The sequence below is a fragment of the Trachurus trachurus genome (assembly GCF_905171665.1).
Source record: "Trachurus trachurus genome assembly, chromosome: 12".
NCBI classification, from domain to species: domain Eukaryota; kingdom Metazoa; phylum Chordata; class Actinopteri; order Carangiformes; family Carangidae; genus Trachurus; species Trachurus trachurus.
Genome location: NC_139908.1, coordinates 29,263,865 through 29,276,078, shown reverse-complemented (window position 1 = coordinate 29,276,078; position 12,214 = coordinate 29,263,865). Strand labels below are relative to the sequence as shown.

Sequence of the window (12,214 nt, the reverse complement as noted above, 5' to 3'; positions counted from 1 at the left end):
ACCGGATGCGCCAGTCAGTTACCCACTGATCAGCTGACCGGACTGATCGGTGTGTCGGTGGGACAGCAGCTCAAAACAAGCCAAAAACAAGGAGAATTGTCGTTTGTGTCTCCCACGGAAGGACACAGTCATCAGCAGGTCCTCCGTCAGAGGGACATGTTCCAGTAGGACTCGTTCTCCTGGTACGTGTGGACAATTTTCGACCTTGTGTTTTGGTTCCGTTAGCCGTGATGCTAACCTCGGAAGTCCCGACATTGCAGGTGTAGTTTAGCTAGTTCACACATCAGCGCGCAGACAAGCTGTCATTTCGTGTCCGGTTGTGATGAAGCCTTGGTCCAGACGTCTGTCTTTGAGCTGTCTTGGTTCTTTGACTGGTTTTAATGTCCCAATGTTTCCTACACGCTGCTGCGCTGTGGACCTGGATTATACGCCAAGGTTAATCACTCATATGCAGTATGAAGTCACGAACTGTGGATGTGTAGCTACGGTGTGTGGTGTATGGCTGTTAGGACTTGTGACTCACCAATAAGTCACATTTCAGCAGTGACAGGGCTACGTTCATATCTGACCTAAAGTCCTGATGCCCCCTGTCCTAACATGTAATGTGTAATATGTCCTAACATGAAGCATGTTGCCCATATGTCTGCACACATGACAATGTTTCACAATGCATTTTATATTTGCATATATATTTTTTAACATTTCTCACTTCTTTAGCTATCCCCTGAGCCTTATGGCTGTGTCATGACTGTTCTGTACCAGTGAGGTGCTGACTCACTCATTTGGAGGCTGTAACTTGTTCTTAGATTGTACCACATCATATTGTCTTATGTGTTGTCGGCCTACATCTTATTTATGGTTTATAAATAAATCATGTTCAAATTCAAATTCAATTTAAAGTGATTATTGTCATTTGCACAGTAGAAAAATAAGTTTCCCTGGCAATTAAATTTGTGTCCACATCACAAATGCCATGTATAAAAACCAAGTATAGAAATAGACAATTAAAGAGCAACAATAATATAACAATAGTTGTAATAATAATAATAATGATAATACAAAATATACAAGACTAAAAGGTATGACTATTGTGGGTCTGCTACATTAGCTGACATGTTGGTACACAAACAGCTGGATGGCACTGTGTCACCTAGAAACACCAAGCAGCAGCCTCATGACATCATTATATGCCACAAGTTCATTCATTCATTCATTCTTTTTTTTTTTTTTTTTTTAATTATGCAGCATCATCATGACATAAACATATAAGGACCAGGTCTGAAAAGATGGTATCACCTGCCTCACTCACATTTTGAATAAATCAAAAATGAAATGAAATTTGGGCCACGTGATATGCAAAATCATTTTGGCAGATATTACCACTGAAATTGAAAGTTGCAGCTGGAATGGTTATTTTTGCATTCTGATTTTGGCTGGACTTAAAACTTCAAGTGAGGCATCAAAACAGAAGGTGGAAGGTGGGGTTATGTGGGATGTGTGAAAACATCTGTAACACTGGAAGTGTTTTGTGTCACTGTTGCAGAGTGCTGCTCTTGAGAATTCAAGACCTGCTCTGTTTGAAAGGTATCTTGAGACACATTGTGATTTGACGCACCACTTGATATGTAAATGTAAAGACAGAGGTGTACAGAAGAGAATGTGGTCAACGTTTTGTCAAAAACCCATTAGCCCAAAGAGTCTACTGATTGTCTTCTCTCTGTTGTTCACATACAGTATGTTACTTATGACTACAGGAAGTAAACTTCAGTCCTCCTGTCAGCCTTGTTTTCATTCCTTATTTTTGTCCCTTTCACAATAGTCAGTGTACAACTATCAGCAACAATGGCTGCACCCATCACAGAACATCTTCATACACATATTCCTTCATCACATTATTATCGTTATCATAGTTATCGTCCATTTATCATTATCGAGGTGAACTGTGCAATATATTGATTTGAGGCCACTTTGCCCAGCCCCAGGTTGGAGCCCTGGCCCTGCCTGTCATCCCTGTGCCTGTGTGGGTTTTCTCCTCCCACTCAACACAAATGTAAATGTACAAATGAAGAGTTGTGATTGGAGGAGGAACATATTCTTCTTTAGTCTTTTTCTCTGTGCAGCTGCTGCTCTTCAGGCCTGTTTCCTATTTTGATCTCCGTTGATCTAATTCTCTTTTTATCTTTTCAGACACATCACCAAAATGTCCGGGAACAACCTGGTTCTACCCATAGTGCTCTGGGGCCGTATGGCTCCCACGCACTGCATCAGCAGCCTGCTGGTGATGGACGACTTCAGCACCATCATCACGGGCTGCCATGATGGACAGATCTGCCTCTGGGACATGACACCTGAGCTGGAGGTACCGTTGAGGGAGAAGCTGTTGTTTGATGAAAGTGCTGTTTGTTTGTTATCCACCCGTGATGTTTCAATGTGCTTCCCATCGTCTTATTTTAACCTTCTTGTGTCTCTTCCTCTTGTCTCCTCAGATTTGTCCCAGAGCCATGCTGTTTGGACACACGGCCTCCATCACTTGTCTGTCCAAAGCCAGTGCGTGCAGTGACAAGCAGTACATCGTCAGTGCGTCTGAGAGCGGGTCAGTAGCTGTATATCTTTTATTTATTTTAATTTTATTTTTATTCATATGCACAATGATAAAACAAGAATTTTATTTAATAATACAAAGACAAATAATTGTGCAGGAGAGGAAAAGAAGCCAAAAGGGCTTATATAAAATCCTCCCCCTCAATACAAAATCACTAAAGCAAATCAACCAATAGAAAAAGAAAAGAAAAGAAAAGCAAAAAAAGGGAAAGAAACAAAGAAAAAACACAATAAACAAACAAACAGAAAATATCCATAAAATTACAAACTAATTTCAATTATACTAGACATAGAGTATTATTTTTGCCTGGATAGAAGATACCTCACCAAACTAGTCCTAAACATTTTGTAGGATGATACAAGCTTAAGAGACCTATCTAAAGAGTTCCAGAGTTGGGGGCCATGAAATTTGATAAAAGATTTATGACTGGAGGTACGACAAAGAGGTAAATGAAAGTTTCAAAGAGGTAAACAAAAGTTTTAGAGGAATATTCAGTGTGGATTATCAAAGCTGGAATCAATCATTTGACGTGACTCATCAGGGGCTGTACACTACTGATGTGAACACAGGGACTGGATTAAAGGCAGAGAGGGATGGAGTGTATTAATGTACTGATCTATAAAACATTTTTAGTTGTACATTTTTAGTCTCTAAATAAACTTGACGGCCAGAGTCAGAGGCTTGCCACCTGTCCATATGTACGTTCTAGGGCTGCACAATCTTTTTGTTTGAGCATATAATATTGCAATACATATTGCAGAAAATAAAATATTGCAATGTTAGCTTTAGTTTCCAATATAGTGCAGCCTTGGTACGTTGCATTATTTTGTACATGACATCTCTGTGACACCTTGAAGAGAGGTTGTTACAAACATTCACCTGGGATCGAGGATGGACTGATTTTGGTGGTCAAAGGTCAAAGTCATGGTGACTTGACATAACATCCTTTTAATTTAATTTAATTTAATTTCCTTTATTTGTTAAGAGGGACAGTGTACATTAATGAACATTTTAAAAGAATAAAATGTAAATGCACCCAATTATAGCCAACAGTACACAGTATCTCACACCACAGACCTTCTAAAACACTTTAAAACCATACCTCAAGGTTTATGTTCCATGGCTGTGGACCAACAGGGATGTTGACCTACACACAGTCTTTTACACTTCAATGTCTGACTTCAGTCTGCTCGTGTTTCAGGGAGATGTGTTTGTGGGACGTGAACGATGGACGCTGTATTGAGTTCACCAAGCTGGCCTGTGCTCACACTGGCATACAAGTAAGACACACACCCACATCCTGTCAATCATCAAATAAAAACTGGGATTGAAAAACAGGCCGAGCTTTCAAGATAAGCACAAACAAATAAAGGTCTGTTGTTAAAGAGGATGAGTGAGAGACAGTGAATTGACTGTGAACACATGAATTCCTCTTTTTTTAGCTTAAAGGGATAGTTCAACATTTTGGCAAATTTGCCTATTGCCATAATCTCTATAGTCATAGGAGTAGGTTCATTACCTCTAATCGTCGGTGCAAGCTGTTTTTAGATTGGTGGGGCAGAGATGTGAGCTGCATGGCACTTTCACACTTCCCTCATCAAATTCATCAAATACTCAATCCAACAACTCAAAAATGCTCTGGTGGACAAGTTGTGACCTGCACATTCACCACGCTATGAGATAATAATGTAACATTACGAGACGGAGTTGTTTACGAGGCAAATGCGTAGCTGGATCTACATTCCAGACACAGCTGTTCAGCAAAGTGACTTCAAAAGCGCAAGAAGTTCTGAGTATTTGCTTCATGTGTCATAATGTTACATAATTATACGTTATTATTTCATAGCGTGGTGAATGTGCAGGTCACAACTTGTCCATCAGAGCGTTTGGAGTTGGTGGATTGTGTATTTAGTTTGATGAGGGAAATGCAAAAGTACCGTGCAGCTCATGTCTCTGCCCTGCCGATCTAAAAACAGCTTGCACCAATAATTAAAGGTAATGAACCTACTACTAAAACTATAACGATTATGGCAATAGGTAATTTGCCAAAATGTTGAACTATCCCTTTAAACACTCTTTTTTTCGCTACTTATATCCACTTCTACTTTGTTTTTCAAGCACTGTTCAGCTTCCATCAGTGGAATATAACGCATCCTGCCGACTTCGCACACTAAAAGCTCAAAGCTTATGCCCTTGATGCTGCTGTTAACTGATTATTATGTTAGTCTCTTCCTGTCATCTGTCCTCACTTGCTTTTGGTCTGTCTTCCCCGTGTGTCTTCTGCGCTCCTCCAGTTCTATCAGTTTACCATCGGCACCCAACGGGAGGGACGTCTGCTTTGTAACGGCCACTACCCAGAGATCCTTGTGGTGGACGCCACCAGCCTGGAGGTCCTGTACTCGCTGGTGTCCAAGATCTCTCCTGACTGGATCAGCTCCATGAGCATCATCCGCTCCCACCGCACACAAGGTGAGGGAGGCAGATGGAGCTGGAGGAGATCTAGCCTGACACTCAGATGAGGCTGATATCTAATAGAGTTTGTCTTGTTGGACTGGAGCCGTAGCCATAAAGACATTCATCGTTGTTTTGTTGCCAATTGTACTTATGCGTATTATCTAGGGCCGGGACTCGATTAAAAAAATGTATCTAATTAATTAGAGGCTTTGTAATTAAAGCAGAAGTAAGCGATCCGGTCGTTTTGGCTAATGCTGCGTTCCAGGCAGGCTTTTGAAACCGTAAATTACAGCTTCAAGTCACAATTTACGACTTTACGCGTTTCAGGCAACCCACTCGTGTTTTTCCGACCTGTTTTACCGGTGAAAGTCACTATAACGGCCACTCGTAACTTCTGACCCGTGAACTCGTACCAGATCGAACTGGTACGACTTCACACAGGTCGGAAAAACACGAGTTACGAGTTGCCTTGAACGCACCATAACAGTCCTCGTCCCTACGTCACCACATTCACGTGCATCCCTTTGCTGCACACACAGCCCTGCATGCCGTTCTCTCTCCTCATTGGATAAAAATTGTAGGATACGAGAAAAGTTTTCTCCTCGGCTCAGAGCAGAGCAGAGTGACTGACAGACCCGTGTTTCCGTCCAAACACTCTATGTAAGTGATTGCTGTCGGAAGATATAACTATTTAAGACTTATATTAACACAAATATATCGCTCACTTCTGCTTTAATTAATCGCAATTAATCGCATATAAATATTTGACCTGAGAACAGTGAGAAGCATTTGTTTTCACATGGATTTTAGTATACCATTGAATGACTGAATACATAAGCTTAAGCAACAAAACATAGTTTTTTTTCAAGGTGGTACTTAACCAAGACCAACAGACTAGGGATGCAAATTATTAATTAATTCATTAATCGACATTTGATACATAAATGGTCTTTCCTGCCAATACACTATGATGATTACTGTAGTATTTAACTAGGCTACTTAAATCACAGTAGCATCAGCTGATTTGTTGAACTCAGCAGCCAGATGTAAACATTAATAAAACTCAGTAACCAATCACACAGCTCCATGTTGTCTCTGTGTGATGTTCAGGGACAGGTCAGGACAGTGACAGGTCTGTAGCTTCGTCTTGACCACATGTCAGCTGTTCAGCTGCAGCAGAGGAAACTCCGTTGTTCTCAGCTTCCCCGCGACGAGTGCTTTGTTTTTTTTTTAATGAAGCTCTGGTAGCGACCGGCTAAAATACGGCAGGATACTGTAAACCAGCGCGGATCCGGTTTGTTTATCAAAGCTTGGTCACCGTGCTGAGGCACCGGGTCGGTTTGAGCTGCGGTCAGGCTACAAAACTCCTCAGGAAGATCAGTGTCAGCGGCTTTTTAACTCGTTACTCACTGGTTTCTATGTGTTACAGCCTGAGGCCAATACAACAGGTAACAGTGTTGTTGTCTCTTTTCACCTCCTCTCTCCCTTGCAGTGATCAGTGTCGGCGGCTTGTTAGATGATTGTGCTCCAGTCTAATCAATACGCCTGAAACTCATCCAGTGAGAAACGTTCCGCGGTGCAAAATAAGTGCGATTAAAACGCGTTAATTTTAGTGTAATTAATGAATCGTAATTAACGCGTTCAAGTCCCGGCCCAAGTATTATCCTCTCATGTTAAGTGTTGATGGACGCTGAGTGTCATTTCCTGTCTCTCTGCAGAGGACACAGTGGTGGCGGTGTCTGTGACTGGGATTCTGAAAGTCTGGATCATCACAGCTGAGGTCAGCAGGATGCAGGTACTCCGTCGTTTGTTGGTTTAGAACTCTATCATGAGTCTCATGCCAGATGTTCATACACTACAACAAGAAGACAAGTGAAAACAGTCAGATGAAGTTGTTAGGTGTGTTTACTTCCATATGATCAGATAGAGCAAGAGAATGAGAGGATGACGGACAGTAAAGGGTCACAGACCTGAAACCTGACTACCGCATTTCCTCAAGTAGTAACCAGCACCTTTATTTTTTACATCTTTCTACAACTGCCCAGGATACCGGCCCCTCGTTTGAGGCAGGCTTTTATTTGAGCAAGGCCTTTATTTCTGATTCCCTTTGTTCATTTTTACACATTAGCCACCAAACTCATTGTTCAGCAGATGAACAAAGAGGAAGAATGTCCGTGCTGCAGCTGACAGACTGGATTGCAGTCCGGTGTGTTTCAGGGCAGGAGACAGATGAATGCTGTTACAGTTAATAAAGCTTCATCATTATTCATTGTTCAGCAGCTCATCTTCATCTTCCTCACGTGCTGCTTGGCACCTCTTCTCCTCGCTGCGCCGTCAGAGCCGGGTCTCTGTCTCCGTTGCGCACCGTTCATTAAGTCAGTCAGAGTACTTCCACCCGGTCCCAGACCTGCCGTCCCTCTCTGAAGCAGACCATGAGCTCGTCTTCACTCCTGTCCTGTCAGTCCCATAGACAGTCCACCAACTTTGAAAGACTTCCTGTCTGATCATGTCCTTGTAAGTTTGTCCCAAGCGGTGGAATTTTTTTTGACCCGGCCTGTGTTTGGTAGCCTGATGCATCAGCCGCTTATTTCATTACATTTCATATAGCGTCTGAACACGAGCCATAGGGATTCGTTTGCTTCCAGGAGGCGGTTGCTTACATTTGCTTCAACTAATCGCTGCTGCTTGGTGGTCACGTGTGCTATACACCGGTTAAGCTCATAGGTTAATCTTGAGCGCTTGACTACATGGTTGAGGCAAATTAAATTTGCCGGAACCAGTAGGCGGCGCTAGCCTGGCTATGTGTTTGGGGCCAGCCTTTATTTGTTCCTGTAAACCAGTAGTTCCCCCCCCCCCCCCCCCACAACCCTACCAGCACAGACACATCAAAAGAATAATGTTATACAAACTTTTATTTACAAAATGAATTATTCATCTGATTCTTTTTATTCTATTTTGTTCTGTCTTATTTTGTTTTATTTTATTTTATCTTTCTGTCCGTTTTCCTTTGTCGTGTCATAATTGTTATCATGTCCGTATAAGCAGGTAGGTTGTAGGTTTTTGTTCCTATTGTCTTTGTTTATACATGATTTTGATTATCCAATTAGATTTGTTATTGGGATTTTAAAATGTCAATATGTACAAATCTAATTTTGATAACATCACAACCTCAGAACAGACAAAGTTCTGTGGACCCCCTGACATCTCTGACGGAACCAACGCTGTAAACAACGACCCAGCTGTTAATTGGGGAAATCCGGTTCCATTGCATGGAGCTGCCCATACAGCATTTAGTGCAACAGTAGAGTCACTTGTGTATCATTATATATGTTGGTTTCTTCCTCTAATGTGTGTATCTGTGTGTTTAGGACCAGGACCCAGTGTTTGAAGAAGAGTCCAAACCGATCTACTGCCAGGGCTGTCAGAGTATTTCCTTCTGCACCTTCACTCAGAGCAGCCTGCTGGTGGTCTGCTCCAAGTACTGGAGGGTAAGAGACTGCAGCACCAAGATGAAGATGAATGTAGTGCAGGAAATCCATCCATCCTGAACCGATGGATTCATCTGTGTGTTTCCCGCTCCTTTTGTGTGTGTCAGGTGTTTGATGCAGGTGACTACTCGCTGCTCTGCTCGGTGGCCAGTGACAGTGACCAGGCCTGGACCGGAGGAGAGTTCATCGCTGCAGACAAAGTCATCATCTGGACGGAGGACGGCTGCAGCTACATTTACAAGCTGCCTGCCAGGTACACCTCCCTCACAACCTTTAGCATTAAAAGAGCCATTTGGGCCCTTTCCTACCATATCAAAACCCATTCAGAACCACAACCAAATGAGCTGGCCCTCTGTAAACCACAAGAGCCACAGCAGAGGGACGGAAGAGCTGCATGTGGCTCTGGAGCCGCAGGTTGCTGACCTCTGCTCTAGTCGATTAAATAGGATGCATGTTATTGAGCATCAGTATAAAACACACAATTTAAACATGGCACATTGTAGCAAAGATGCTAATTCTCTTTATGTATGGTGTGTGTGTGTGTGTGTGTGTTTTCTCCAGTTGTCTGCCTGCTAGTGAACATTTCCGCAGCGATGTTGGGAAAACCAAAGAAGGCTCAATCCCTCCTCTGGTCTACAGCATCGCTAACCGCACAGACAAACAGGTCAGTGGTCCGTCTTCACTCTGCGCTGTTGTCACCGCAGCCTCACCTGAACCAATTTATGTTATTACAGTATTAGTTCAAAATAAAAGAAAAAGGCTAAGATGTGAAGATAGTTTCACATCCAGATGTATTTTCCAGCACAAATGTTTGTTCAACATTTTTGGCAAATTCGCCTATCTCTATAGCAGGGGTGCTCACACTTTTTCAGGCTGAGAGCTACTTTTGAAGTGACCAAGTCAAAATGATCTACCAATTTTTGGTCGTCCAGTTGGTCGGACTATGCGGGGGGGGGGGGGGGGGGGGCAGCTGCATTTACCGTGCGCCCCTGTCTGTATGTGAACCTGTGTCTGTCTATGTGCGGGCAGAGATGAGAGATGGTGTTTTTTTTAATAATCATGCTAGCGTTTCACCATCTCTCATCTGTCAGCTGTCAGCCTCTCAACCTGCCGCCTCTCTCGCGTGCGGGCGCACCTCACGTAAACACACGTGAGGAGAAAAAAAAAACTTTTTTTTTTTTTCTGTTAGTGGGAAACACTGATCAAGCTGTGCGTACGCACAACTCTGCGCAATATTCCATTGATAAATCACACCGGACCCAAGAATGATGCAGACATGAACACACCTCATATTCCACCCCCAGAATGCCTCAGCACCATATGTGGTCAGCACGTGCATAATTAAGTAGCCATGTGCGCTCTTTGGAGCGGCAACAAATTAACAACAAAGACAACGGGCGGAGAGCTTGATTCACCCGGAATGATGCTTCGGCGGACCTGCCCTCGCTTTTGAGGTCGGTTCTTTTACAGTCTATGGGTCGGTTGTGAGAAAAATGCCTGCTGTCCAGACAACTGTGTTTTTAATTTTTTTTTTTTTTTTTTTGTTCTTCATCACGCGATCGACCCAAATGTTTTCGCGATCGACCGGTCGATCGCGATCGACGTAATGAGCACCCCTGCTCTATAGTATAGTATAACATTAAAATATAGACAATAAAAGCACATATGACAACAGTGACACAAAAGAAAAGAAGAATAGAGACAGTAGGCCTAACATATAGCAATGACATACCACAAAGTGACAGTTAATTTGACGTACAGTGACATACAACAAGTTATGTAAAGACAGTGATACTAGATGTAAAGACATTGATACTAGACAACCATAAAAAAGAGGCAATAACAGAATACTAGCAATAACAATAATAATTGATTTGACATGCCTATAAAAAGACCTATAATTAGTTGGTTCGTATACTTCAGGTACATGGATCAGACCTGTGATGTCACATGTTGTCCATCTGCACCAGACACAGTTACACTGATCAAAATGAGTGAACAAATCATTTATAGCACATATACCATATAGTCTAATATATAGTAACTGATCATCTGGTGTGTTTTGGTCACACTCCTTGATTAGAATGCATTTCCATCAGTGCAGCACCAGTTATATCACACCACTGAGCTTCATTCAATTTCTCTTTCTCTTTGTAATATGAGTGCAATTTCAGTCACTAACTGATAGCAGCACCACCAGTTTAACTCAGCACTTCCTGTTTCCAGATTGTTCACGTTAAAGCTCCTCATAAAGTCAAATGGTTTAATAAAATGGATTGAAAAGCATTGTCCAGGTAATTGGACGGAACAGAATGAGAAACCAGGCTGTGAGTATTAGATTTGAGTTAAATCTAAACAAAGAACCTACAAACTTTGTGAACCCATGTGTGTGGTCCTGACCCTGTCTGGATTTATGATTTCATTTTGGACCTTAAGTACATTGTTATGTGTGTATTCATAATTTATTGTCTTGTAGATATTTATTTGACATCTGTGCCTTTTTTTGTGTGTTATTTTTGTCGTTGTTTTTATTGTTCTGTCTTCTGATGCTACCACGCCCCTCCCCTCCTCCCCCCTCCCTCCCTGTCCTCCTCGCTCCTCTCTTAAGGAAGGAGAAAGAGGTGAGGAGGAGGTGGCTGTGGAGGTGATGTGCCTCCCTGCCAGCGGGTGCGACTTGGAGCTCTACACCCCAGAGCTGCTATACCACCACCAGCCTCTAGAGGCACCAGTAAGCCCCAGGAAATGCATTCTGATGAGCAAAGACAGGAAGAACAAAGGTGGCCAGGCTCCTGGCTGAGCTGTAAAAACTAAAATTGAGCTAATTCCACTCATTACACTAGTTCACCATTTTAGTTGCACTTAGCTCAGGTATTTAAATTACAAAACTGAGACACATTTTGAATTGTGGTGGGAAATGGAAAATGTTTAGTTACCATCAGATGGAAGCAAAACATGGACCATACCACTGGTTTAGCATGATTAAAGGGATAGTTCACCCAAAGTTCAAATTTCACTCATTATCTACTCCCCCTCATGTGGACTAAGGGCTGGGAGAAGTTTCAGAGTCCTCCGTGCCTTCTCTGAGTTACAGCGGGGCTCAGTGCAGCACTGCATGTCCATATGACGGTTGAGAACAGAGCTCACTTTTCTTCGTCCAAAAAGACACACCAAATACCTCCATACTGCTCGTCTGTAATGTCCCTCTTGTATTGAAGCCCCAACATGAGAAATTGTTCCGAAAAAAATTAAATAAGTCTATATTTTAAGTTTGTTTGTAGCGGAAGCTCCCAGTGTTGCTCTGTCGGAATCTCGCGCGATTTGCGGAGCCGTGAACTGGGTGTCAATGCAAATCGTGCGAGAGTTGCACAGACACAGGCAAAGCAGTGAACTGAGACACTGGGAGCTTCCGCTACAAACAAGCTTAAAACACAGACTTATTTAATTTTTTTCGGAACAATTTCTCATGTTGGGGCTTCAATACAAGAGGGACATTACAGACGAGCTGTGTGGAGGTATTTGGATGTTTTTTGGTGTGTCTTTTTGGACGAAGAAAAGTGAGCTCCGTTCTCAACCGTCATATGGACATGCAGTGCTGCACGGAGCCCCGCTATAACTCAAAGTTTTTTTATGTTGAGTTCACCTTTGATGAACTTTGACACCTGAACTTTAA

The 12,214-nt window shown here is 42.5% G+C and overlaps 1 protein-coding gene across 2 annotated transcripts in view; it reads left to right on the top strand.

The window, feature by feature from the left end:
- The first annotated feature begins 45 nt into the window (after nucleotides 1–45).
- The window catches only part of wdr7 (WD repeat domain 7), a 146,725-nt gene continuing 134,556 nt past the window's right edge, over nucleotides 46–12,214 (top strand). Inside the window, exons 1-10 of one of the 2 annotated variants that reach the window (XM_083983742.1) lie at nucleotides 46–182; nucleotides 2,188–2,359; nucleotides 2,487–2,593; nucleotides 3,804–3,882; nucleotides 4,897–5,071; nucleotides 6,775–6,851; nucleotides 8,425–8,544; nucleotides 8,652–8,797; nucleotides 9,106–9,208; nucleotides 11,153–11,272. In XM_083983742.1, the coding sequence (XP_083839868.1) occupies nucleotides 2,201–2,359; nucleotides 2,487–2,593; nucleotides 3,804–3,882; nucleotides 4,897–5,071; nucleotides 6,775–6,851; nucleotides 8,425–8,544; nucleotides 8,652–8,797; nucleotides 9,106–9,208; nucleotides 11,153–11,272 (1,086 nt within the window). In that variant the 5' untranslated portion in view covers nucleotides 46–182; nucleotides 2,188–2,200. The remainder of the gene's footprint in view (nucleotides 183–2,187; nucleotides 2,360–2,486; nucleotides 2,594–3,803; nucleotides 3,883–4,896; nucleotides 5,072–6,774; nucleotides 6,852–8,424; nucleotides 8,545–8,651; nucleotides 8,798–9,105; nucleotides 9,209–11,152; nucleotides 11,273–12,214) is intronic. The other variant, XM_083983743.1, reaches the window with a different exon arrangement.